The 27476-nt window shown below is 39.8% G+C and overlaps 3 protein-coding genes across 5 annotated transcripts; 2 read left to right on the top strand and 1 right to left on the bottom strand.

The window, feature by feature from the left end:
- The first annotated feature begins 1144 nt into the window (after positions 1-1144).
- Positions 1145-6650, top strand: RPF1 (ribosome production factor 1 homolog). The gene is made up of 9 exons (XM_014883536.2): positions 1145-1336; positions 1419-1475; positions 2583-2663; positions 3039-3134; positions 3854-4007; positions 4549-4631; positions 5478-5659; positions 5742-5868; positions 6226-6650. Exons 1-9 carry the CDS (start codon positions 1181-1183, stop codon positions 6265-6267), a joined length of 978 nt encoding a protein of 325 aa, XP_014739022.2. The 5' UTR covers positions 1145-1180; the 3' UTR covers positions 6268-6650.
- Positions 6651-6811: 161 nt separating this feature from the next.
- GNG5 (G protein subunit gamma 5) lies at positions 6812-11054 on the bottom strand. Of its 2 annotated transcripts, XR_001403660.2 has the most exons (4): positions 10915-11054; positions 9694-9849; positions 8961-9047; positions 6812-7842 (listed from the first exon to the last, which is right to left on the bottom strand). XR_001403660.2 is itself a non-coding variant. In XM_014883548.2 (3 exons), the coding sequence occupies exons 1-2, from the start codon at positions 10993-10995 to the stop codon at positions 9724-9726; spliced, it is 207 nt and encodes a 68-aa protein (XP_014739034.1). In that variant the 5' UTR covers positions 10996-11054; the 3' UTR covers positions 6812-7842; positions 9694-9723. The 2 variants fall into 2 exon arrangements, 1 of the variants encoding a protein (XP_014739034.1); XM_014883548.2 differs by lacking the exon at positions 8961-9047.
- Positions 11055-11224: 170 nt separating this feature from the next.
- Positions 11225-26546, top strand: SPATA1 (spermatogenesis associated 1). Of its 2 annotated transcripts, XM_014883301.2 has the most exons (13): positions 11229-12735; positions 13570-13676; positions 16706-16823; positions 18846-18899; positions 18994-19318; positions 19433-19678; positions 20184-20310; positions 20457-20511; positions 21080-21197; positions 21984-22109; positions 23899-24068; positions 25102-25200; positions 26040-26546. In XM_014883301.2, exons 1-13 carry the CDS (start codon positions 12715-12717, stop codon positions 26133-26135), a joined length of 1662 nt encoding a protein of 553 aa, XP_014738787.2. In that variant the 5' UTR covers positions 11229-12714; the 3' UTR covers positions 26136-26546. The 2 variants fall into 2 exon arrangements, with proteins under 2 accessions (XP_088026023.1, XP_014738787.2); XM_088169897.1 differs by lacking the exons at positions 25102-25200; positions 26040-26546 and having other exon boundaries at positions 11225-12735; positions 23777-24039.
- The last annotated feature ends 930 nt before the right edge of the window (positions 26547-27476 follow it).

A 27476-nucleotide genomic window follows, 5' to 3' on the forward strand; every position in this document is an offset into this window, starting at 1 on the left:
GGTCCTCCCAGATCCCTGAGTACTCAACTTCTATAAAACACTGTGTAGTCTTTGCTGTGCAGAAACATATGCACACCTCTAAGCATGAGAATCAGCTCAGGAATAGAAAACTTCATTTCTGACTTCATGTAAATTGGATCTCTAATTTACTGTAGGAGTTCTTGTTTCATTTTAACATCAAGTTTTAACAGACTTTAATGGAATAAAAATAACTTTTGGGAACATTACCATCAAAACCTTTATGGTTCCTAAAAAGCAGATGCTCCCCAAAACTTGAGTCACTGTGAGCGGCAGTCTGAATGTGAAAGTGTGCACATGGGCAGGCACTGCTGGACCATGGTGTTACCTGCACTGACATAAGGCCATCAGTGTGTCGTGTTTGCTCAAAGCTGCCCACTTTGACAGCTAACTCGGTTTATAAATTAAACTGCAGCAATAATCCCTATGAGATACACTGATTTTATCTCCAGGTTCGCTGTCTGCTGAGCAATGAGCCCAGACATGTCGTGGGTCAAGAGAGGTGATTGTGCTCTGCGCTCAACCTTGAGTATTTTGAGCAGTTTTGGGCACCACCGTGTAAGAAAGACATTAAACTATTGGAGAGTGTCCAGAGGAGACCAGCAAAGCTGGTGAAGGGCCTTGAGGGGAAGCTGTGTGAGGAGGGGCTGAGGGCACTGGGTCTGTTCAGCCTGGAGGAGACTGAGGGCAGAGCTCACTGCAGGTACAACTTCCTTGAGAGGGGAAGAGGAGCAGCAGGCACCGATCTCTGCTCTGTGGTGACAGTGACAGGACCCGAGGGAACGGCCTGAGGTTGTGTCAGGGGAGGTTTAGGTTGGATATCAGAAGTCTCTTCACCCAGAGGGTGTTTGGGCACTGGAACAGCTCCCCAGGGCAGTGATCACAGCACCAGCCTGGCAGAGAGCAGGAATTGTTTGGACAATGCTCTCTGGCACATGGTGTGACTCTTGGGGTCCTGCGTAGGGCCAAGAGCTGGACTGGATGATGCCCGGGGGGTCCCGTCCAATCCCGAACACTCCGTGACTCCGTGAGGGAACACTCTGCGACACTCCCGCCGTGAGCCCCGCCCGCCGCACGAGCCCCGTCCCGCGCCTGCGCGGCACCGCCCGGCGGGGCAGAGGCCAAGGGTGAGGGGCCGGCCCCGCCCCGCGGCTGCAGCGCCATGGCGGGTGAGGGCAGCGGCAGCGTGCCGGGGGATGGCGCCGGCCCGCCCGCCCCGGAGCGGGTGCTCTTCCCACCCACTTTCAGCGTGTCCGAGATCAAGAACAAACAGCGGCGGCATTTCATGTTCCTTCGCTGGAAGCAGCAGCAGAGGAAGGTGGGGCGGGCTGTTGGCGGGGAACGGGGGAGGCCCGGGTCTGGCGGGCCTGGCTAACAGAGCGCTGTCCCTATGTCCGTAGGAGAAGTTGGCCCTCAAGAAGAAGCGGAGGAAGGAGCGAGAGGCCCTCGGAGACAAAGTAAGGGTTCCGGCCGCAGGAGCCGGTGTGGCGACGAGGGAAACGGGGCACGGCTCGCCAGGGTGAGGGTCCTGCAGCTCTGCCCGGAGCTGGGGCTCCTCAGCTTCGTCAGCCAAAGGGTTTCTCCACAGACTTCATAGAAGCAGAGCAGTGAATACAGTGAGGGTGGTGAAACACTGCAACAGACTGCCCAGAGATGTGGTGGATGCCCCATCCCGGAAAACGTTCAAGGCCTGATTGGAGGGGCTCAAAGCACCCTGGTCTGGTCGAAGATGTCCCTGCTCACTTTACAGGGATTGGAATAGATGGCCTTTAAAGGTCCCTTCCAGCCCAGTCATTGTATTGTTGTATGCTCTCTGCTCACTGGCTGTGGTATTCTTCAGAGACACTGTTGTCTAGCAGAGGTGTCAAACAGCTGACTTCACAAACCTTGTTGCTCCTGTGTTAAATGATGCTTTAAACAGGCAGGATGAGTTTTAAACTAATGACATAAAACCACTCCTAAAAAGTTGTTTCTGATATGATTGCTATGCCATTTGTGCTGGTATTATTAGAAATTATACTCTAATTAAATTTCTGTGTAGATTAAAACGATCAGAGCTGACCAAACCATGCCCAGACCAATTATCTGCTGGATTCCAAGTCTAGTTGTGAACAAAGGTTTTGCTTCCTTCCCTGGACTGATCATCAGATGTGGGTTCCTGTATTACAATAGTCACACAAGAGACTAAGTTAACAGAGCAAACATTAAAGGCTATTAGTCATTAAGTTCTAGATATCGAGGTTAAAAAATGTTGCAGTTGAAAGCAGAATCCTTTTCTTCCACAGAAGAAATAAAAGTGGAAAGAAAGTTCCCCTGTATTCTTGTTTTGTTTTGAAAAGTGACACTGTTCTAATGGTGCTTCTCTTCATCTGATGCTCTCTGGTGTCCCAGTGCCTGTGCACATTTTAATCAACGTTAAGCAATTTATTTTTAAAAGTGGCATCAAATAAATAATACTTCCAATTCTATGTAGAAATACAAACAATATTGTGGTAGTATGAATGTGGTATTTGCAATGCATTTAATGATGACATCAATATGTTAATAAACTTTATGTATTTTAGGCACCTCCAAAAGCTGTACCAAAGACTATTGAAAATCAGCGAGTGTATGATGAAACCACTGTAGATCCCAATGATGAAGAGGTAATTGCTTTGATTTCTGTGTGTGCTATTAAGGTAGCCATTTTTTTTCTAAGAAGGGACATAAACTGAGTGATGAAACAACATTCACCACTTTCCTGTTAGTCTGCTGAATTACTTTTTACACATGATGGGTTTAGTAAGAGGTGATGTCATTCCTTCATTATCTGTATTAAATGATTGCTTTTTGCAATACTGATACTGGTAATAAAAGCTGCCCATGTTCATCGCACTAGATTCCTAAAAACATGAAAACCGCATGCCTTTAGGTGATTAATTACAGAACAGATTTTGTGAATTAAAATTTCGATCAGATTGAATAATTGTTCCTCAGTTATTTTGTACATGGTGGATTTAACAAAACTTCTGTTCTTCCAGGTTGCTTTTGATGAAGCAACTGATGAATTTGCACCATACTTTAATAGACAGACAGTTCCCAAAATTCTTATTACAACATCAGACCGACCTCGTGGGGTATGTATGTTTTACTTGGAAACCAAATGGTTATAACATACCAGGGTTTTTATCCTATGATTGTTACATTAAAAATGAAAATAATAGCGTTCACATGGGGTTTTTCCTGTCATTTTATGTAGTGCCCAACAATAACTCTCTTTGTGTATGCAATCTGTTGGTTTCTTAGCACTCTTTGTTTCCTCCATAAAAAACCCCAACCTTGTTCATGGGTTCTTGTATTGAAATGATCAGCATTGCTTGATTGAAGAGATTACTGATATTTGTGAAAACCATAATAGAAATTGCTTTAAAAATAAGAAAAAATAAACCTCAAAAGAATTTATCTGAAAACTCAGACATGAGTTCATGAAGAAGTAGCTATATTGTATTTTGAGATGCTGTGAACTTTTTGTAAAGTAGCGTCCTTTACAAATAATGAATGTGGAGATTACGCTTTTTGCATTTTCCTGCTTTGCAGTGATGGAGGAAGGGCAAAAAAGAAGTTCTTAAAAAAAACCCCAGGTATGCTGCAGTCTTTACTGCAAGTAAATATTCTTGCACTATCTGAATGAAGTAATTTAATAAAGTAGTTTAATAGCTTATCTTCAGATCTTTATAGAGATACTGGAAGTATTATATGCTCAGGGAGCGTAGTTGGAATGACCAACTCTGTTCTCCTAACAGCTGAATTCAGTGCTGAATTCCACACACATTGCAATTAAATCCCTGTTTTGCAGAGAACTGTGAGATTTTGTGAGCAGCTGGCCACGGTTATACCCAACTCTCATGTCTACTATCGAAGAGGACTGGCTTTGAAAAGAATCATTCCACAGTGCATTGCGAGGGACTTCACGGATTTAATTGTCATTAATGAAGATCGCAAAATACCAAGTATCCTTTTGTGTATTTATCAGGGAAAGAAAACAATTCTGTCATGTGCATCAGAGATCTACTTTATTCTGTTTTCTTTCTCTTCACAGTGCAAATTACAGAGCTAAAAAGCACTGTGCCAGCAGTGATTTATCTGACTGATTGTCTGATGGCTAATAGAACTTGGAATTACTAAAGAAAGAGTGTAGATATGTTGGCACTTTTTTTGTTGTTTGTAATGTATGGATAAGCACTGTTAATATTTCAGTAAATTTAACAGTTTGATTAATTAACAAGTTTTTCTGGCTAGATAAAATATTATGAATTCGTTAAATGAGAAAGCATTAGAGGATAATCCTTGTTAGCAATTGAAACAAAATGTAATGGACATCCTTCAAAAAGCTGGTTACCTAGTTTGGGAATATATGTTTGAACATACAACAAAACCTTGGGCATAGATCATGGATCTAAACCTCTAATGTAATACTACATTTTGCACAGAATATTCCTCTGTAAATTACATGCTCGATTTTACCAGCCTTTTTCTTAACTTGGTGCACAGATGGTCTTGTTTTAAGTCATCTGCCTGAGGGTCCAACTGCTCATTTTCGAATGAGTAGTGTGCGTTTGCGTAAAGAAATAAAGGTGAGATTCAAAAAAAATTTGGAAAATGGGTTATCTGTTGGTTAATGATAAATACATCCAGTCTGTTTCAACTGTCAAAAATGCATTTTGATATGATTCAGCTTGATCTTGTAAATGTGTTTTTTTAGTAAGCTAACAGGAGGCTGAGGACTAGTGTGTTCTACTTCATAAGCAGCATATTTCCATTTTCAAGCTTATTTGCTGTATTTCTTTTAACTGCCAAGTATTTGATAATCTGACAAGTATTTTTAAAATCATGTCATTAAATAGCAGATGATAACCTACATCAGTAGGAAATACCCCATGTCTAGCATACATACAATAGGATATATAAAATCAGCAGTGTAAAAGGTTTCATTAGACGTAGTTTGTCTTGAATAAAACCTAGTTCTTGTCCCTTTCACCTCTTCTGTAGAATTGCTAACTTAACCCTAAGTAATTTGCAGTAAAATGAGTTTTCTTCTTTGAAATACGTAATCTCTAATTAGTTTTTATTAAAGAAGAAGCCCATATACTCTCAGTCCCATATATCCCTAGCTGGTATGAGTACAGAGGGAATGCTCCTACGATAGATTGCATTATCTGCTATAACAGGTTCTGCCAAGAGTAGAAAATAGTGCAGGAGAAAGCATAAAATTATTTGTGCTTTTTCATTGAATCTATATTGTTGAACCAAAGATCCTTATGCTACCAGCTACTCCTTCACTTGTTTATGAACTTAAGTTGTGTTTGAAAAAATTATTAGGGCACGTTTTTGGTCCTCCTATTTCAAACACTTATTTGATAATACATTAAAATCCTTTTGCATTCAGTCTGTTCTTTGCATTCTTATTACGTTCATTTCAGCGAAAAGGGAAGGAGCCCACAGAACACGTCCCTGAAGTGATCCTGAATAATTTCACCACGCGGCTCGGCCATTCCATCGGCCGCATGTTCGCTGCTCTCTTCCCACACAATCCTCAGTTCATTGGAAGACAAGTGGCTACATTTCACAACCAGAGAGACTACATCTTTTTCAGATTCCACAGGTGATGTTTTACACAAAACTCACAAGTGAGAGAGAATACTCCTGTAACTTAATTCCTGATTTTAATTCTTTTCTTCCCCAAGATATATCTTCAAGAGTGAAAAGAAGGTGGGAATTCAAGAACTTGGGCCACGTTTTACATTAAAGCTGAGGTCACTTCAAAAAGGAACCTTTGATTCCAAATTTGGAGAGTATGAGTGGATTCATAAGGTATGTCTTAGTAATGATAATAGTCCTGCCTGGGGAGGCTAACTCTGACATTGAATGTAATGACAAATCTTACCTTAGAAAAGTGGTACAAATGCAGTTCTCAGTGTGGAAGTGTTTAACTGAAGTATTTAGAGGTTTGAGAAACATGCAAAGCAGAAACATTCTGCTGTATTTCAAGTCAAAAATATAGCAAGGATGATGAATGTCACTATACCGTTACTACTTACTTGCAACTCTACTGTACCATAACTACATTTCACTGTCTGCTCTGCTGTAAAAGGGAGTGGTCATCCTTATTTGTTTTGTGTTTTATCCTTTTGCATGAGCTTGCTGGTAAACTTTTCTTTTAAATTTCAGCGTCGAGAAATGGACACAAGTAGAAGAAAATTCCACTTATAAGTGAAATCTGCCAATTGCTGGTGACCAGGAATACAGCAGCTGGTTTGAAGTACAGATCACGTTGGACTCCTAACCAATGATAAAGATACTGAACAGTATCTGTCTGCAGAAGGACAAACAGCAAACGTTAAAACTTCCTACGGCAGCAGATCAAGTAGGATGTGCCTTTCTTCCTGTTTATAGCCAACGTGACAAGGACAGTGACTTTTTCCAGTTAAGCAGGAAAAACTATAGCCGTATTTGAGCAACTTGTCATTTAGCTATCACTAAGGATTTGCCAGAAGTGTTGCTATGCTGTAGAAGCAGATTATGCTTCACAACATCAAAGACAGCAAATATGTTGGTTAAAGAAACTTTCAAAATAAAGCATTTCTAGTTTTACAGTTCTGTTTTATTTTTTCTGTTAATCCAGACATCTTCAGTTACTCAGGTAAGAGATAAATATTTTAAGCATATTTCTAACTTAAAGTATGCTGTTCCCTGACAGTATGGGGATAGTTTTCCAAAAAGGTTCTCCTATCCAGAGAACGTGGAGAAGGCAGTATGCAATCCATGAAATCCGTGTTATTTTATTTCATTAGCATTTTGCATAAAACAGGCATGTTGCTGAAGTTAACAAAAACAATATGCATAACTCCTACAGGTATCTCTTCTGTAAATGTCACATTGACAAGAGGTCTGTATGCCCAAAGCAGTTGAAAGGAAACAGAGACAGATGGGAAAGAATTCGCAAAACCCCCTTACAGGAAGTACATAAAGCTACCATCTAAAAATGCTGCTCAGTGACTATTGTGAGGTCTCTGAGCAGGGTTTTCCCCATTAAAATTTTAAAAATGTTTCTTCAGCCTCACAGCAACATTCAAATTAATATTACCTACACATAAACTAGTTTTTCCTTAAGTTGGCACATTCAGTGGCAGCTAAAAGGTCAAGTTTTCTTTGAGCTACTTTCTTTTCATATACAGCTGTGCTTTTTTGTATTTACCTAATGAATAAGAAGGCACATAGAGTAAGTCATCTCCTAAGGCAGAATTACTCATTAAGATAAAGAGTAATTTGCTCTGTCTTAATGTGATGTCTATGATACAGCACAGCTGTACAGCTGAATTATAAACAGCCCAGAATGTTTTCCTGTTCTGTTATGCTTCTAAGTATGGTACTGCTGGAGCCTCATTGTTCTGAAGGACTGTTAACCCCAGGCAGATTTGCAGCAGCAGAGAATATTTACAACTCCTCTCTCTGCTCTCCAGCTGCTACAGCATGATGCACTGACTCAGGTGCCACCATACCCAGAAGTTAATCAAATTCTTACAGTAATTTCAAGACCAGACTAAGTCAAGACATTTTTATTTTTTGCTTGGCGTATAAAACTGATTCCCGTATGAAACAGAAATACGTAACTAGCAAACAGTTCATCTGGAGAGGTAGATGGTAAGAAGTTTGACGACAGTAGCACTTTTAGAGTTAGATTTGGCACGTTAAAGCTAAGCTTTTGTACAGACTTCAAGCCAGGCCACTCCTTGAGGCACTCTGCCCATACACACATCAGAAGGTAGGAAAAGATGCTAAAAAGATCTGAAAAACAAAACCAGAATCTAGTTAGAAAAGTATCACTGCTAAATGAAGCAACTCTTAAGAACACATATGTTTCAGAGTATGCCATGGACAACTATTTAGGAAAAATACCCTCTTTTTCCACAGTTGTTTTATAGAATACTGGTTTAAAAAATGAACTTTTAATGAAGCCATCCCCAAAGACAAAGATAATCAAAGCTCTTACAAAAGAACTAAAGCTTAGTGTTTCCTGGAAACCAGGCTGTTAAGCGGAAGGATAGAAGAAGCTGTTCCCAGCTCTTTGTGCTCACTAAAACACAAGGTTTCGATTTTGCCTTTGAAAAGCAGGGAATTTGCTGTGTAACAAATTACACTTCCCCTTCAGTGAAGTGGTGCTGACTGCAAACACAAACACTTGGTTCATCAAGAAAACACAAGGAGTCACCTCTTTTCAGGAAGTGCCTGGAACAGATACACTACATCTATGTGAAACTCCTCCACTTTGCAGTAACTAAAACAAAAACAAGAGTTCAATTCCAAAGGCTATAACTGAGAAAGAAAATATTAAGCCTTTTATGCCCTGTGTGTGCAGGTGTGGTGTGAGACAGAAACAAAGAGCTACAAGAACTCTAAAGCACATTTCATTTATACTGCTGTAATTCACTGCTCAAAACAATGTGGGAAGTATTTTGCTTGTTAAATAGTTAAGGATCAACTTTTATACTGTTACTATTCTGGTCTTTAAGCATGGTTATTCTGCTAGTACCCACATCTGTAACTTTTCTACAGTCAGAACAATTTTAACAATTCAATCTGACTCTGGTCACCTTTCTGTAAATTGCCTAACAGCACAATTTAAATCTAGCAAACTACAGTTCTTTGGATGATTTAAGTCAGCTACATAACCAGAATTTTTCAAGATTAAGGCTCACTGAGATTTCTAAGGATTGTGAACTACAGTTAAATATGTATCAGGTGCTCTGAAATAACCTCTGTGCTTTTGTCTCCAGCAGATCCAAGTGAAGGGACAACAGGAAAAGGGAACATAGTAAAATCATCATGCATTTACTGTGGTCAAAATAACCAAGTTATTGTGACTCTCTGAGTTTTGGTGAAACTATTGTGGATCTAAAACTCACCTTTCTAAAGAGGTTAGCCTAAAATCTAGTCCCCAAAATGCCAGATGAGTGAGTAGTCTTCCTGGTGATAGCAGAGTGCTAATGAACCTATGAAAGTTTTGGAATGAAAATCCAAATGAGTATTCCACTGTTTCCAGTTATTTAAACTGCTACCCCTGTAGTAGCTTACTTGAGTGGAATATGGGCTTTTAAAGGTACATACTTTTTAAAAAGTATATACTTTTTTCTTCAGGCAGAGAAGGCATCTTCCCCCCCACAGCAGTCAGTGATTTTCTTGGGGACCACCACCTGTTTTTGGAACTGTTCTTTAAAAGTTGAAGAACTAAAGTCTAGTTTATATGTCACAGTCAGGATTCACCACATATGCTGTCAGGTGATTAATTCCATGTGAGAAAAGGGAAATAATACCCTTACAGAGAGGAAGATACAGCACAATTACTATTCAGCTGGGTTAGTCCAAATAGCAGCTCAGGAGTAGCTGGCCCTACTACTTTGCTACAGAAACTGGTAGAAGCTCTGCAACAGCAAAGCTTCCTATGCAGCTCATAGCTACTCATACCTATGGCCAGCACATGTCCAGTACACAGCTGTGACCACTAAAGGGGAGAAGGGACCAAAAAGGGGGATCTAGAGCAACACCAGCTGTACAAGTCAGATGTTTCTGAGTGGCTTTCATACAGCCTGTCTCATTTAAATGACAAAAGAGTTTATGAATTGTAATTCAAGAACTTACCACTGAAAGATACTGAAGTAGTTCACATAATTACAAAAATGAACAAACTTTCTGGGGTCTGAATGGATTTGTACTTGATGATACTCCCGTCAGTAGGGGATCATGTTGTGCATTCTGCAGGCAGAATTGCTTCAAGTCAGCTGCAGCTTGAGAAACCTAGTTATAATAAAAGCTGGCATTAGAATTCACTGAACAGTCTTTACCCAGGATGTGGTTTTTACGTTGAAAAGTATAAAGAATACTACTAAATGATTCTGCAGTACAGCTTATGTAGATTTTATGCAATAATTTCATTGTAGTCTTTTTGTTAAAGACAAGAAGAAGAACAACGGAAGTATGAAAACTGATTTGGATGTTTTCCATGTTAAACTTCTAAGTATGAAGGGTGACATACGAGCAAGATCTTGGAGATGGCTTTATTAAATATATGAAGATCCTTGTTCTAGCATAAACAATTCAAATATACTGTCTATTGTTTAACATGTTCTGCTCGACTGAACTCACGTTTCAGGCTCTCTTGGAAAGCCATCTTTATGATGAGATAATGGGGTTCTGAGCACCCTTATAAGGGTTTTTTGGCATGCTTCCTAAAAACTGAACAGTGAAAAATTCTTTGTCTTGCTTCTCTTTGCTGTAACTGTGAACTCATAAAATAGAACGATCAGTTTCAAAAAGTTGCATCTTGCACTGACACTTCGTGTCTGCACTTTGCCCAGTTTCTCTGCCGTGCCAGGCGCGGTCTCACCCCGGCCGGGCACAAGCTCAATGCACTTGGTGTGCCCGGCAGCGACATCTCCATCTTGCCGTGCTGGGGCCAGCCCAGCCTGTTGTGCGCCCCGGCTCGGGCGGCCTCTCCCAGAGCCCGACGAAGGGCGCTCCGCGTTCCGAGGGCACGAACGGGGCAGCGGGGTCCGCGTCCATCGCCCCAGGGGAGCGGCCCCGGGTCCTGAGGGGCGGCGGGGAGCGAGCGGCCGAGCCTCGGGCAGGGGCGGCGGCGGAGGGGACGCGGCTGCGCTGCCGTTCCGGGCTCACCTCGGCCGGGGAACCCCGACGGAGCCCCGGGAGAAGCCCGGGCGCCGCCGCTCGCCGGGTCCGCGGGGCGGGGCAGGTCGGAGCCGGCGGCCCCGGCCCGGCCCGGCCCCAGCGCGGCGGGCGCGGCCCCGGGGCGCTGAAATGGCGGCGCGTCCGTCCCGTCCCGTCCCGTCGCGACTCCGCGCTCACCTTCACGCGGGTCACACTCGCCTCCAGGCGCAGCTGCTGCACCACCTTCTTCATGGCCGCCACGTTGGAGGAGCCCGACATGGCGGGGTTGGCGGCGGGCTCGGTTCGGCACTCGCGGCACTCCCAGCACAACTTCCCGGCACGGCCGCAACTCCCCGGACCGCGGCGCCTGCGCACCCCGGGCCGGGCCGGGGCGGGGCCGCTCCGTGTGCCCGGGACGGGACCCGCCTGCGGGCACTGAAATAACCCGGCCCGCCCGCCCTCAGCGTGCGGCTGCGAGAGGAGGCTGCTTTCGCAGTGAGGTGGCGAATCTTGGTGGTCATACTCACTGGGTTCCAAGTTTGGAGATTACTTTGATATACAGTGAATGAAGTTCCTAACTTAGTTCTTGCTCGCAGTTTGTGTTGCCTGGAGGATCATTTTACTAGACCTAGTTCGTTGCAGAAAGTGGCCGGGAGCAACAATGAAGCCTGGAGCGTGGGGTGACATCGGGCACTGCGAAGTGCAGCATCTTCCCTGCACGCAGGAGCAATGGCAGGACCAGCTGCTGTGCCCGGCTGTGGCTGGGAATGATCCGAGGAGACGGGGCGCTGCACTCGGGTCATTTGTGGGAGCTTGCAAGTAAAGACACAGGCCCTGTTAAGTCGGTATTTCCCACTGACATGAGGAAATACTTAATTCCACAACGCCAGGGTGAGACTTGGAAGGTCCCGTCACTCGTGCTCAAGAGCAGGCGACTTAGAAGTAGCTGGGGTAGAGGCAAGAAGAGTAGAGAGATCTGTTGAGATCAGGAAAACAGCAAGGGTTCAGCAGGCTGAAAATCCAGAGGAGGTTTGTAACATCAGAGGGGCTGGAAGAGCTCCAAAGTGAGAACACCCAGGAAACTACTAACAAAAAGAGAAAGAGGGAAACAAACTTTTTAATAGGGCCTGTTACAATAGAATTGGGGGAATGGTTTTAAACTAAAAGAGGGTTGATTAGAGATGAAAGGAAGAAGTTTTTAACACTAAAGGTGGTAAAAGCCTGGAAGAGGTTAACCAGAGAGATGGGAGATGCTCCACCGCTGAAAACAGTCAAGGTCAGATTGGACCTGGGGGTCTGGACAGCCTGGCCAAGTGGGAGATGTCCCTGCTCACTGCAGGGGCTTGGACTCACTGACCTTCAAAAGTCCCTTCCAACCCATTCCATGATTCTATAACAATGTTAGGACAGAACCATGGTTATAACTTATGGAAGTATTTTTCTGACACGGTTGCCCGGCACAGTCACGTTTCCTCTGAACACTGCATTTGGCTGGCACAATGTGTTTACTGCAGTTCACAATAATTATCACTTTATCAGATCCAAGTCCTGCAAGAATCTTGTTTTGTGGGGATTTCGGTCTGTGTCTTTAGAAAAACAGTGGAATTGTGTAGAAAACTGTATATTACCAAACTATTTTTATGAAAGGGGAGAAAATGTTAAGAGGAAATGCTCTAAAGCAGAGCTCTTAGAGCTGCAGGGCTATGATTTAGCAATTCCCCCAGTTACTTAGGAGATACTCACTTGTGTAGAAGGTGTGGTTGGTTCTGCTTGCAGTTAGCTGGAACCTTTCTGCCTCACCACAGACATAACTTCCGTTTTCATAAGTGGAATGAAGATCAGTAAATGAAAAAAAGAGGATATTTATGGAGTAACTTCTGTCATAACATATTAACATGAAACTCATTCTTAAAGAATGCTTCAATCAAAAAGAAAATTAGAAAACCCACCTGGCATTTGCTGTGGTCACATAGAGGGACCAACTTGTCATTGAGTCAAATGAGACCTCGAACATCACAGGTGAGAGTTTTTGTACTTTTTCATGAAGATTTTTTTAGATTTCACAAATCTAAAAATACTTATATTAAAACAAGGTTTTAGAAGACCTGAGAGGAAAAATAGATGTACTTTAAAAATAGCATATATACAAAGAATTATTTTCTAGTTAATATTAAGTAACTCAACAGTAGCAGAAACATTTAATATAGCTAATTTGCACAGCTTCTAGTTAAAGAGAAGTAATTAGCAGTGCAACAACTACCATGGATTCAAACACAGTCTAAGTGAACCTTGCTCAGAGCCAGCTTAGTTATTCTTTTTGCAGACATTAGCAGGAGCATTTTTGTGTTTCCAAGGTAGCTAATATAATTAACAACAGTCAGAAACATTCTGAATTTTTTTTTCTCGATGACACGTTTCAAGTTGTGGTGCTATTTGAATCAAGCTTTCAGGGCTTTGCATTTTTTATGAGATGAACAAAGGTAGGATTTCAGCTGAGGGATTCTTGTAGTCATGACACTCTCCAGAGTATCAACTGTTTTTGGTAAGATGTCTCCACTGCTGTCACAGTGATACACAGCAGTAGCACAGGCTCTCTATTATCTCACTTCCATTGTGGAGCTTGTTCTGATGTGACTTACTTGGATGCTGTCAGCTGGCATTCAGTCACAAATTTCTCTGCTATCACTGTTCTTGCTCTCTGGTCATCACTAAGAGACAGGGTCTCACTGTTCTAGTCCCTGTGCTGATATCAAAGGATTCATTCCTGCCTACACAAATTGGAAGTCCACCTAAACCAAACAAAGCATATAGCAAGAGGATGATAATACATTTACATCTGTTCTTTTTTTTTAGCTGGTGGAGCTTCATGTTTTTTATGTCCCAGCAGAAGTATGGAACTTCAAGCTGAATACAGTTCCAGTAGCTCTTACTAGCAAATTCATCTCAGCTGGATTTATAAGGTGAGTGTAGTTCTAGGTTTCATGTATGTGGTAGGTCCTTCACACTGTCCTTCAGTCTTTTAGTCCAGCTGTTGCTCTAGAGAGCAAATTACATCTGCCAGCAGAAACTTGTTGTCTCATTAAATTTCTGGAGTGAAGTGGTGACCATAACTAGCATTATGTTAACTTGTACTCTATCAGGCTTACTTCTCTTGCAGCCCATGGTGTAGACCATTCAAAAGCACTTCCAGAGCAGTTCTAGCATTTCTGCAGAATGATTTCTATTGTAAAATCATATATTTTATTCTTTCTGTCTCCTTGAGCCTGATTATCAAAAGCTGGAATTCTTTTGGGCAATGGGCCAGCTTCAAGAGAGTGGCTAGATGAAGACAGGATAGCCTGTCAGCTCTCAGGAACAGGAATATGATGATCTGAGCTCTCTCAGTCCAGAGAAAGAGCTGAAGCTTTGTTTCTCAAGGGGGAGCATTACAGCCCATGAACCAGCAGCATTTCCTCTTTCCTGAGCAGTGAAAGGCTGTGCACAGCACCATGTGCTGTGTGTGCTCTCAGGTAGCTGTTTAAATGACTTATTGAAAGAATACCCTGGTTCCCAGTCCTGGCTTCAAACCTGGCACAGGAAGTTGCATTTTTAATCTGTCATAACTTCGAACTTTTTTTTTTTAACTCCTAAACACTTTGCTCACAAAATCTGTGCATATCTAGTGTGGTAAGAGGTTGTAGAAAAATCAAATAATGTAAAGATGTGTATTGAAACTGAGCTTTTACATGCACCTTTTCTACATCTGTGCAAAACCTGTCAATTCATCTAAAACTGCAGGGAATAAAGGTTTTAATTAATTTAAATTGAGTCTTGTATTATCCACTTAAGACAATATGTAGTGTAGCTGAAAAGACTGACAGCAGTCAGGTATGAGCATGTAGGGCAGAATGTGTTCATTCTCACAGCTGCTTTTGTTGGAAGGCTGCTCAAAACCAGAGAAAATAAGTGCATACACCTATTTTGTTCGTTGTAGTCTGCAGCAGAGGTGCAGAATACACGTCTGAAGTGATAACCATGTTATGGACATCTGCCACTGCCCTATATTTTCTAGTGTAAATTTATTTCACTGAGGCATCAAATTAAACTAGGATCCTCACTGATTTCAGTGGGTTTATATCTGCCTGGGTATTGTTGCTTGCTAATGACTCTTAGATAATTGCTTATTAATTATTCTGTGAGTACTATGCAGTGCTGCAGTACATTAACAATAATGTACCTGGCCAGTGAATCAATGTCTTTAAAAACAAAACAAAAAAATTTTAAAAGCTTCTTTTATTATAATCCAGGAGAGGGAATGGCAGCCTTGCTGGTGCTGCTGTGGCTTGGACGTTGTTGATTGCTGTGTCGTTCAGTCAGCTTGACAATCCCAGCACTGTCTGAGTCAGATTTACAAAGGATTCCTAGGTCAAAGCACAGGCCACTTCCATTAGCTGAGAAATTAGAGGATGATATTAAGGATATAATTGTCTATGGCCCTGAGTTCTTGTTCCCATGAACTTGATTTTTAGCCTCTGTGAGCTTTTTTTTTAATTTCTCATTCCTCACTACAGAAGCCAAACTTTTATTATTTCTGGATGAGATGGCTGCAATAAACTCTAGTTTGCATTACTTTTAAAGGGACACCCTGAAGCAAGTGACTTGTATGTGACTATTTTCTGCCAGCCAGTGGCAGCAAGCGACAGACTAATATTATTGTATTTTCCTAGCAGCTGCACTGACAAATAATTTCTGGATAAATTTCTGCCCTATATCTCAGGATCTGAATATCTAGATACTTTCCCCCATTATACATTGTAGATGTGTCCACTCTGCAGACTTTGCTCTCCTCTGCTGCCTGCCTGTGCTCCAGGGCAGTTTTAGGATCTTGAGGAGGGTCCTCTAAGTCCAAGGTATTTGAAATAGTACAAGGGAAGCATTGTAGCCCTCTGAAGTATTGTGTACATGAGGTGAAAATGGCAGTGTTTTTACTGCATATTTGAGATGTGAACTGAAGGCCTATAGGGCTGCTTGCAAGTGCAAACAAACCTTGCCAGGTTAATGTGGAAGACCTGTTCAAATGGAAAGCCTGCCAGGTTCTTTTCTGTACTGTTTGCTGAGAATGGCATGTGCTATCCCCCAAGCTGTGTCTGTGCATTGCTTGAGGAGTGAGAGTTGCCTGCCAAAATCATCCTACCCCTTAATCAGCGTGGGTGATTAACAGTCTCAAGCCTGCATTTGTTCCCTGGCTTCTTGTATGGCAGCATAGAACAATTAGGATTGCTTATGCTGTGCTGCAGAGCTTTGGTGTGCCTCTGGCACATTTGGATTTATTGTGCAGAGATGCTTTTTATTCTGTAGTGATTTCTTCTACTGAGCTCTTTACCTCAATATTTGCATACTTTCAAGTAGTACATTAAATGATGCAATTCATATTTGTGTCAGCATTCTCATCCTCAAATCATGGTGGAAATGTTCACACTGGAGTGTTTGTTTTTTATTTAAAATACATTTGCATGCACACATACACACACCCAGCTGTGAATTTGTGTTGGAGAAGACAAAAGCAAAGGAATGTGCCTGCTGCTTAAAGTGGATAGTGATGAAGGCTCTTCTGGCCCTGGGTGCTTAAAGGGAATGTTCAACAGTCCTAGTCCAGCCCCATGAAACTGTCACTTAGAAGGAAGTGCATGACTGTAACTTCCAGTGTTGTTACTGACCAGCAGATGAGCAGCAGCATTCTGAAGGAGTAAATTTCAAATTTTATCTGCTTTCTCACTTTGTATGAGGCTGATACAATGTGAGTCTTGCTAGTTAATGTCAGGACAGCCCTTACAGTGCAGTGTTCTGACTGCCACCCATCTGTCACTGGGTTCAGTTCTAGGACATAGTTCCCAGTTTTGGGCATTCTGTTTGTGCAAGGCAGCACGTATAGAGCATTATCTTCCCCCTCCTACTAACTAGCCATCATTACTTGATCTTACAGATGTATTAATGACTGACAACATTCTAGGGTGTCTCCTCACATCACATTAAGAGTGCTGCGGGAGAGGCTTGGAGAGTACCTGGGTGGCGTGACAGTGACAGATAAATTCAGATTTTTAAAATGCATTGGAAAAAAACTAGCAGTGGTAAGTTATTTTTTTTTTCTTCAATGCTCTTGTTTTATAATGTAAAGCAGAGGTTTCATTCCTGCAGATGAGATAATAATATCACACAAAGTAGAGAGAACTTTAGGAGCACTGCTGACATTTCTTTTAAACATGCTGCAGCATAAGCTCTTGTCAGAGCACATCTGCTTCCCCAGCTGCAAAGGCAAAGCTGGACAGTTATATTAGAAATACCCTTTAAAGCAACAGGTGTAATTAGTTGTTGTCCAGTAAAAAGATGATAGTTTCGATAAATCCATGGATTAAATATAATAAATCTGGTTGCATTAAAAAAAAAACCAAACCCATAAGGCCATTATTGCCTGTACATGGTTGGGAATAATTCAGTTGACAAATTTGCAATGGGAGCTCAGTCAGAATTCCTCTAATGGCTCCTGCTGTGACCTGCCCAAAAGCACTTAAGACATCATTCTCTGCATGAAAACTTCTCTGGATGTTCCACTGTTTAGTGCAATAATGCAGCCTGAGATGTAGGTAATAAAACCCCTATATGTGTGAACCACAACTGTTCCTCACAGCAATTCCACACATACATCGTACAAAGTATAGCTAAAAATTAAATAAACTTCAGAATTAGTCCGACTCAAAGTTTGTTCATGTAAAACACGAAGATTTAAGTCATGTATGTAAGTATAGAATACTTTTTCCATGTCTCATTTCACCTCTTTCTCATGGATTTGGAAATTAACTACAAGCAGGAAATTTGGTGCCATTCTTTATTTCGTTTCTAGTTGAATTATCACTAAAATCACTCTCACAGAAGACTAGAATAAATACTAAATAATATGCAAATACTAGGTGGAAAAACATGAAAGAAAACTTAAAAGACTGTGACACAATCTAAATTGGAAAGTACGCATATGTTTTCAATGAATTGAGGTCTTTTTAACTGGATGATAATAAGTAAGATGGTTGATTTTATTCCCCACATAGTTCAGAGATAAATGGAGAAATTTTCCAGCCTTTATAATGTCAGCAAATGAATAAAATATTTTATGTTAATAGAGAATTAAAGATACTGGTAGCATACATGAAGATTTATAGAGACAAATGAAAGATATAGTTTTACTTTGAAGTATTTACTGTTGCTTGATGTTTAACTTTATAGCAAAGTGTAAAGCAATAAACCAACTGCTTTATTTGTTGTTTAGGGTCATGGTAACCTCACTGAATTACATCTTCATGATCAAATATTTGTTGAGTGTTCTCTCCCCTTAGTCTTCTGTTTCACAACTCCAACAATGTAAGCAGAACTGAGAGCTGTGCCCTACTTGCAAGCAAGGGTCTTTTAAATAAAAAGATAAACAAAAATCATGTTCATTTGCTCTTCCTTTTTTGTATACAACCTGTGTGTTTAATTCAATATAACTTTTTGAATGCAAGCTCAGAATTCTTTTCCTTACATTGGAGCATATCTTTCAAATATATATTGGCCGGTTTAGACTTTGTTCTTAGGAAAACTGTTGAAATGTGAAAGTGTACGTCACAAAAAGAATATGAAGGAAAATGGTAAATACAAGAAGACATAGGGTAATATTAGACTTTTTTCCATATGGATTAAATATTTTGCAACACTGTATTAGGTGAATAGAGAAAATTATATCAGACTCAGCATTTCTGTCCAGATTCAGCTTGAAGCAACTTTTGATATAGAAGGTTGAAAATTTTCTTTTCCCATGATTGTTGGATCAAGTCCTTTGAACCATAAGAGAAAGTGCAAAGGATAAAAACAACCTTTCAGTATGTGCATGTAATCTTGTGGGTCTGATTAAGATTGTGAAAAATAGACAAAGTTCCAGAACTATGTCAGAAAATACAATAGTAGTTTAAGATACTTTTCCCCCTTAAGGCCACTACAGATTTTAGTGCTGGTTATAAAATAATGCAGTATGTAAAAATGACAATAAAATGCATATGCCACTTTCAACACTATTGATAAAAAAAGTATTTTATTTGTTATGCTTCCATACTTTATCTTCCAAGGTGAGGGCAGAGCAGGAAACAGAACTGGAGCTGAAGTCATTTGCTCCTCCTTATGTAAGTACTGAATGGCTTATAAGGTACCATTTTCAGAAACTTTACATTGCACATTTTCTTTGTCCTGTCTGATGGGTATACTGTGTAATTTCAGGCACTTTATCCTGAATTATATTTATTACCTGGAGTGGAATATTTTGAAGATGTTTATCCATTACCATCATCAACTCAACAAAAACATCACATTATTGAAGAAGCTAATAGGTTTGGTCATGGATCAAGATTATCCAGCCTTTCCCAACAGAAACCTGAAAAAAGCAAACCATTTTTAGAAAGTATTAGAAGCAGGCATCAGGTAGAAAATCTGGAAGCGCCCAGTCCTGTGGAATGGGATGAGAAAGAAACTGTTGCAGTTTTGCACACAAACAGTAAGGAAGACAATAACAACAGGATTCCAGAAAAGCAGTTTGGAAATAAAGGTAAGCTTAACCAGTGCAGTGAAGGAGGATGGTGAATGAGAAGAAAAATAAACATTATGGTTAACATTTACAGTAAAATAATATCTCTGTTCCATATTATCAATTATTATGCAGATCAAAGTGGATCTGATGGATCTCTCTTCACACCAAATCATTCAAATCCTGCAGGTCAGGAGCCTGGAAAGTGTGACCTGGTATCACAGACCTCTGAGCAGAATCATCTCAGCCAAGATCAGGAAGACTACAATGCTCCTAAGTGGAACAACAAAGCCAAAGGAACTGCTCTTACTCATGTAAACCACAGTGATGAACAAGGCCAGGGTAACCAAAGACCCCAAAATCACAGTAAACATCAGAAGGGTACAAATGTTTATTATTGTCTTTTGGCTAAAGCAAGAGTTCTAGAAAGTCAGCAAAGTAAAGCTAAGTTTCAAGAAAATAAAATAATTTCTTAAAATAATTTGAATTACAGGTTAAAATAATCTGTAATTAAAGCTTAAGTTGGAATAGCACTCTCAGAACAGTATTCAATTTAAAAAAATGATATCTTTCAAAGAGATGTAGTTTTACCTTGTGATTCCTTCATTAACACTGTGTGCTGATATAGAGAAATGCTTTACTATAATTGATACATTTGTCTAATCACCAGAATTAGTCAGATATAAATTCTAAGAACAAAAATACCTCTTTTTTTTCTTTTTTCTGTTATTCATGGAACATTTCCAAATCCCAGAGATAGCACCACTTGCTGTGTTGATTCACTGAATTTCCAATGCAGGTTGGAAAGCCCAGGCATTGACAGCCAAACCAGCCTGATTTTTGCAAGTGTAATCTATTTGTTTTTGTCATCACTATCCTGTCACAGAACCAGCAAATATGGAAAATAACGAGCACCAAAAAGATACCAAATTAAGAAGAGACGGAACACAGGATGCTGAAATTCTTAAAATAATGGAAGATCAAACTACAGATTATGTCCACAAAAAGCAAAGGTTGGCAAATAATGAATCTTCTAAAATAATGGACAATATTAATTAACTGATACAAACTTACTTAATAGACTTCAAGTAAATGAAAGAAAAGGAGAAAAAAAAAATTCAGTTAATGAACTTTCACTTCTTTTTTGATTTTATCTTAGCTTGCAGCAAAACAGAACTAAGAAGGCTAGAGTTGGTGAAAAACTGGATAATCAGGTATGCTTTTCAAGGTAACATTCCAAGTAATCTTGAGTAATAAATATAATCCTTCACCTAGAAACAGTCTAATTTTGTAAGACTGGTGACTCATTATAAATATGAAAAATTTGAGAATAATTGAGAAAAGATAATCCATGTACTGTTACTTAGCAGATTTTCCAATGAATATCAACTATATTTCTAAACAATTAAAATCTGCAATTACAAATTTTAGTTTAGAAATTGGCAGTTTTTTATTTCATAATTAATGAACCAGGTGGCTGTTTGAAGGCCCTTAGTTCCTGGTCTTGCACGGGAATGTCAGTAACTGGTAGGGTTGTGGACATGGACAAGAACAATTAGCAGTAGTCTGTAGCTTTGTCTGTGTGTTCAGTGTTCTCATTCTGTTTGCAGATCCAGCTGTTTGTAATTCAGTAGTCGTGTGTGCTGGTTACAGAATAAAAAAGCCTTCCTGCAGAAGTCAGATTCAGCCCTCTCATTCACTCAGGCCACTTTCAGGGCATGTGTCAAATGTAACTATTCAGGATTATGGTTATGTACTTAGTTGTGTCTTTTGACTCTACAGGCAGATGAAAACAAGCAAAATCATCTTACTTCTCCAAAAGAGTACATTTCACCTCCTAGTCCACCTTTTTTGGCACTTACTGTAAATCCAGCTCAAGTTCCTGTAATTCAGGCAGCAAGTGAGTACATGATTCCAAGAAATTGCAAGGAAGTGAACATTTAATCAAGACTGAAGAGTCAATGAAGACATAAATACCTACACTGTACATACATTAATTCACAGTATTGTTGCAAATTTTAATTTATTATTAGAAAATTCCAGACATTTATGATTGCATGGGCTATCCTAGAGCTTGGCAGGTTCCCAGCACAAGAAAAACTAACTTGTCAAGTTGTGGATGGAAGGAGAAAAGGAGGGAGATCAGATGAAATACTGCAGGCTTAAGTGAGAATGTAGCAAAGAAAACCACAAGTGGTGTTGCAGAGGAGGAGTGTAGTGAGAAGTTAAGTTTTTGACCTATTGTTGCACACTAGTGGAAGTCTGAGATATTGTCCTGCCAGCTGGAGTTTAAAGCAAGATTTCTCTACATTTATATTGCAATGTACTTTAAACAGGAAGTAGTCTTTTGGAGGCTTTTTTGGCTTCATTGGCAAGAATTTGCAATGTGTGGAGTGAGTACATTTCTTGATTACATAGTTTTAGTGATATATTGTCTAAATGTATAGAAAGATGTTTGTATGTGTGTGAATGCCTGGATGCATGCTGGATTTCTCCCTTTTTCTAAAGCACCAGCCATTCTGAAAAGTTAGATTAAAATGAAACCTGATTAAAATGAAATCGTTTGTACTGCTTGTTCTGACAGAGCTTTTGCATAATCTGTGATGAGTACATTACAAAAGTCTTGACTGATCCTTTGTACTTAGAGTATTCAAATACTTGCTAAATATAATTGTAATATCTTTAGAAAACAAGATGGTAGAACAATTGCAGGAAATTAAGAAAGACAGAAGACACATGGAAAAAACTAGAGAAGAACTGATCAAAAAAGCTAAAGGGCTACGGGAACAAAATAAGCTGAGGAGATACCATGGTACGCTTTTAATTTATATTGGAATTTGGAGTGATTGAGAACTTACACTGAAACTAATGTGAAAATATTTGTCTCCTTATCAGTGAGCTTTATTACAGAGAGAGCAGTTTGCTAACCAGTAGCTCCAAGAAGGCTCATTTTGTGTAAAAGCATTCTAGAAAAATTCAAGGTTGCAGTGTTTCCTTCCACATTTTTTTTGTGGCATATCTTATAAAGTTAAGGTTATTCTGGCTTTCATAAACTGTTCAAGTTGTGTCTTATGTATGTGCAGTGTTCAGAGAGCTACTGCAGGCTGCTTCTCTCTGAGGCCCAGGGCAGCTGGCATATTCTAACCCTGCCTTTAGCTGGTGCCTACAGAGGCTTGTACTGTGTTCACAGGGCTTCAGGTAAATTGCATAATAATCTTTGTTCCTCCTATCCAATGGTATTCAGTCTATGACATGGAAGTTACAAACCTTTTGTGACAAGCTTGACAAACCTTGGTTTTTAACAAGGTCAAATCTCAATGAAATTTCATGTGAATTTTCTTAGTAAAATTATTTTTGAGTTTATACTTAAAAATATCTTCCCTAAGTCACATCCCAGTTGTACCGAGATGAGCTTTAATTGTTTTGATGTTTTGAGAGCTTTCTCTTTGTGCTTAAATGTAGCTAAGTCATGATGAGTCTCAAATATTACTTGTAGATGGTTGAAAGTAGACAAGCCAATTCTTTCAGTTATTCTCTAAGGATGTGGCTGCACCACACCCTGCAGCGTGGGCCATTTGTATTTTAAAAACCACAACCTTGGGTGTTTGAAGCAGTAGCTCTGTAGTAGCATGGAGCTGCATTTCAAGCTAGAGATAAGCCCTAAATGGCACCTGCATTGCCTTCAATTATGTTAGGTAAAATAAAGGTTATTTCACAAGGATTCAAACAGCTTCTGCGTTCTGTAAGAAGCATCTGTACCTCAATTTTTTTTATCTGACCTGTAGAGTTTTGTAAGTAAGGGCAGGTAGCAAGCATGTATCTTTACAAGGTATTAAGGAAACAGCATTTTCTGCAGTATCAGCCATCCAAGTCTGTATTTAATGTCCTCCTAGGACTGCCATGCTAACAGGCACTCTCAGCTACATAGCAGAGAGTCTTCCAAGAGCCGAGTTCTTTTGGGTCAGTTTCAGTTGTCCTGCTTCCATAAAATATGCCTCTAAAGAAGGGATTCATTTAAGACTGCAGGTTTGCAGTGGCCATCAGACTGCCACAACACATACAGGGCATTTATGTGCCAGCTCTTGATAGCACATCAACAACATAGGAGGAATCCTAGTAAAGGATAAAGGTAACCAGCTGCTTCCCATAATTTGGGATGTCAGTGTAAAATGAAGCTGTTCAAAATCTCTGGCCATGAAGAACATAACTTTTGCCTAAATCTACAATGCTACATTTTCTGGAACAGTAGAGCTGTGGACTTCAGATTGTGCTGGGCATACCTGTCTTCACAGGCCAGGAGCACTTAAGTGCAGCAGAACCTGCAGAACAGCCAGGCTGAATAAAACTGGGTTTGGACCCTATGTTTTATCTCTGGGCAGATAGAGCCTTTTGTTGCAGCTGTTTGTGTGGCAATTCAGTTGCAGTTAGAGTGAATGTAATTTTAATGAAGACTTTTTTCACTAAATGTTTCTTTTAAAGAAATCTCCAGCCATGTGCCATTGGGCAGCTGAAGCTTGTGAGGTGAGCTGATCATGACTGTCTTCAGCAGACCTTATAATAAAGGGAACAAGACCAAATACTACTATTGTTTTCCTGTGCAGTTCGTGAGGAATGGAAGAAGAAGTACTTTGAAACTAAAAAAGCTACAGTTTCACTGGAGGACACCTTAAACAAACTGCGACAAGATTTAGAGCTTTACCACCACAAATTGCTCTTGCAATTGGAAGCCAGAGATAGCCAAAAACGACCAAACAATACAACAACCTCCAAGGTATTTGCTAGTATTATTTATTATCTCTTTTTAGACAGTCGGAGTGGTTTTTTTCAATAAAATATAAACTAAAGAAACAGATTTATTGCCAACCAATGACTTGTAAACTAGCTTTAGCTCAATGATCTGAGGGACAGAATTCCTTCAGGCCATTTGTCTCAAAAAGACTGCAGAAGTGTTTGAGTCTGAGCATTTTTTTCTTTCTGCTTTCTGTTGGTACCCTTTTGTAACAAACTCCCCTTTCTGTTCAGTATGGTTAATGGATTGTTCAGTTCTACTTTGTTTCTATTATCCAAGATTTCATACAAGGAGGCAATGAATGTTTGGAGCACGCAAAAGCTGTAGCTTTTGAAGTGATTGCACTTCAACTGTTGTGCAACTGTGAGTTTCATAGGAAGTTCAGAGGGATTAAAAAGAGAAAAGAATAAAAAGAAGAAAAGATAAAGGAGGCAACACCCTTTCCAAGAGTTGTGTCTGTTAATTTTCTAAATGCATTAATGGAAGCAAGGCTGTTGACAAAACTGAAGCTGGCCAAGGAAAAATAAATGTCCCTTTCTTGCATCTGAAAGCTGCGTGCATATACAATTTCTAAGTATATATTATATAAAAATGTGTATTCTTTGAGCTATCTTGAAATATCTACACAATAAAACTATGATTAGGGTTGACATTGCTTTACTGGCTATGTTCAGACAAGTTATTGCTCCTTTTGAGGGGCCTATCAGGGGTGGGGGTTTTTTGGTCTCCTTGGCTAGGCACAGAAAGGCTTACATGAAGGAAATGCACAAGGCAACATTGCTACAGCAGTTGTGTAGTGGCCAGCACCCAGAGAAGGGAGCCAGGATTTACTGAGCACAGGGGTGCTCCCCACCCGTCGTGAGCGACGTGCAGCCAGGCAGGCAGCAGCCAGGTGGGACAGCAGGGCAGCTGGAAAGAGCTTCTTAGAGGATTGTTCCTGAGTGCTGCAGTAACACCCACTGAGGGAACTGAGGCACTAATGCTGCACTTCAAGTTTTGTTGTTGTTTCACACAGAATTACACAATCATCCGGATTGCTACAGTGCAACATGAGCTCGATCAACTGAGGAGGAAGCTAGATGATACAAAAATGAGACTACTAATAGAAATTAAGGTACTCTGCCTTTTAATTGGAACTGTCAGAATGTGGTGATGTATAAAAAAAATTAGAACTTCTCAATTATCAGATAATGTAAATATTTGCTAAACAGTTCTTGTTTAATGCTGTTGGTTTTAAGGTGTTAGGTGTTGTGACTTTAGCATTTGAGCTAAATTACTCCAGAACACCAGGTTATCAGAGGATTTGGAACGTATGGCATTCAAACAACTTAGCTAGTCAATGTACTATGTAAGCTAAGGTTCTCACTCTTGTTCATAAAATTCCTATTTCATTCAAGAGTTAATTGAAGAAATACACCTGGTGTGGTAAGGCACTGAGCAGTAATAAATAGACCATAGCTAAAGAAAAAAAAGTGGTATAAAGGAAAAAAAAACCCAACCAAAACAAAAAAAAAGGCTGTCTAAGCAGATGGCAGACCTCTTCATTTGCTTTATTTCCTATCAGTGTTGCCTGTGTCTTTTTGGAAGAAGAGGTAGTATAGACTTTCACATTGGACAACTTTCCGGCTCTGAAAGCTTGAAATAGGAGTGTTCTACATCACAGAGATTATTGCCCATACTCCTGTTTGCAGGGTGGTTGTAATCATTATGACTCCTCCATGGTCTAGCAAGGAGTGGAAAGAACAACTAATTTTGCAGTTGTCTCAAAAACATCAAGGCAAAGTACAGAACAAAGTAGTGCTAGAACATATAAAATTTCAAAGATGAAAGATGTGTCCTGTACTCAGCCATCCTGTATAAAATTCAGTCTTAGTTATATAAACCTATATGTATGTTGGCTCCAAAAAAAGCTTCCTTAAATTGCCATTCCTTAAATGATGGGTTCTTTTGCAGATGAGAAAGCAGGCAGCATCTGATTTAGGAGCACTGAGAGCGGAACTGACACAGAAGAAAATTCATTCAGCTTTAATGCTCCAGTCCAGTAAATGAGGAATTTAAGAAGATGACATGACCAACATCTGTGAAGTCTACAGCAGCTCTCTAGTGTATGTAGAAGAGAATTTCAGAGCATTTGTTTGTGTGTTCTTGAAGGTATTTTGTAAAAAGGCATTAATTATATAAATGTTGTGGAATCTGTATACTAGGCTACTGAGGGAATGCTGCTCACTTATTTTTACATCTCACTGTAAGATTAGTCAGCTACTTAAACATACAGTTTAAGCTAGTAACATGTCTAAACCGAAGCTGTTATTTTTAAAGTGCAAATTAGTTAATTGTGTAACATCCCAGTGGTATGCTGATTCAATTAACTAAATAGCTACTAAGAAATAAACCTAAAATCTGTAACCTCCTGTTCTTATGCCATTTTTTAGAAATTATTAAAATACATTTTCAGTAGAACTACAGCAACAGTAATCCTTTATTTGACTATTTACTGGAGTATGTTTTTGCCATTATAAATATGCCTATCTATAAATTACCAATGTATCATTACTGTATTATTATGAAGCATAAACAAAATCTCAGATCATCTCACTTTATTCCCTATCTAGCTGGTTTTGTTCCCTCTCTTATTAGGAAAGGCACACGGACATTAACTGTCTTCTGTAGTTTGAACACTTGCCTGAAAGCTTTCTCTTGGACCAGTATAATGATGATCCTGGTCCAATTTACACTCTTGCATATTCTGCCTTTCCTTAATTCCAAGGTCATGCATGTCCTGAGATTAAAAATTCTCTAAAAGAGGAATCAGAAACCTCTTCATAGGAATTTTTTTTCTAGCTCTGCTGTTTGCCTCTTTGCAAACAAGATATTATATTAGGCAGAAGGATAACATGCTAAGAATTAATCTCAGCTAAAAAGCTGTCAAGGCTGTATATTACTGGAAGTGAAACACTCATGGGAAATAAGTTATATGATAAGAAAATTATGCAGTGCTCAAAAGAACTAACTTAGAAATGTCTTGAGTCAAACCACCCATTATCCAACTTATTTTCTTAAAGATGAGATTTAACAAAGATTTTAGTACTAAAGGATTAAATAAATTATTAAAACTACACCCACTTTTGCTCAATTCAGGGTTGAAGCTCACATTCTTTATTTAAGAATTGTCTTTTATTTAAGATACAAGAGCAGGCCACTAGCTACTGGAAAATCAGAACCTAAATTTAAAATATAGTATTATCAATTCATGATTCTTGACTGCTACAGGAAAAATAATTTTATTATTAAGTCATCTGGCCCTCAGAATTTTGCAGGACAGATATTTGTACCAGAAGACTCTCCATTCAGCAAATACCTATATCTCACAGTATTTAAGCATTTAAGTAG

Source organism: Sturnus vulgaris, chromosome 9 (genome assembly GCF_052056855.1).
Source record: "Sturnus vulgaris isolate bStuVul1 chromosome 9, bStuVul1.hap1, whole genome shotgun sequence".
NCBI classification, from domain to species: Eukaryota; Metazoa; Chordata; class Aves; order Passeriformes; family Sturnidae; genus Sturnus; species Sturnus vulgaris.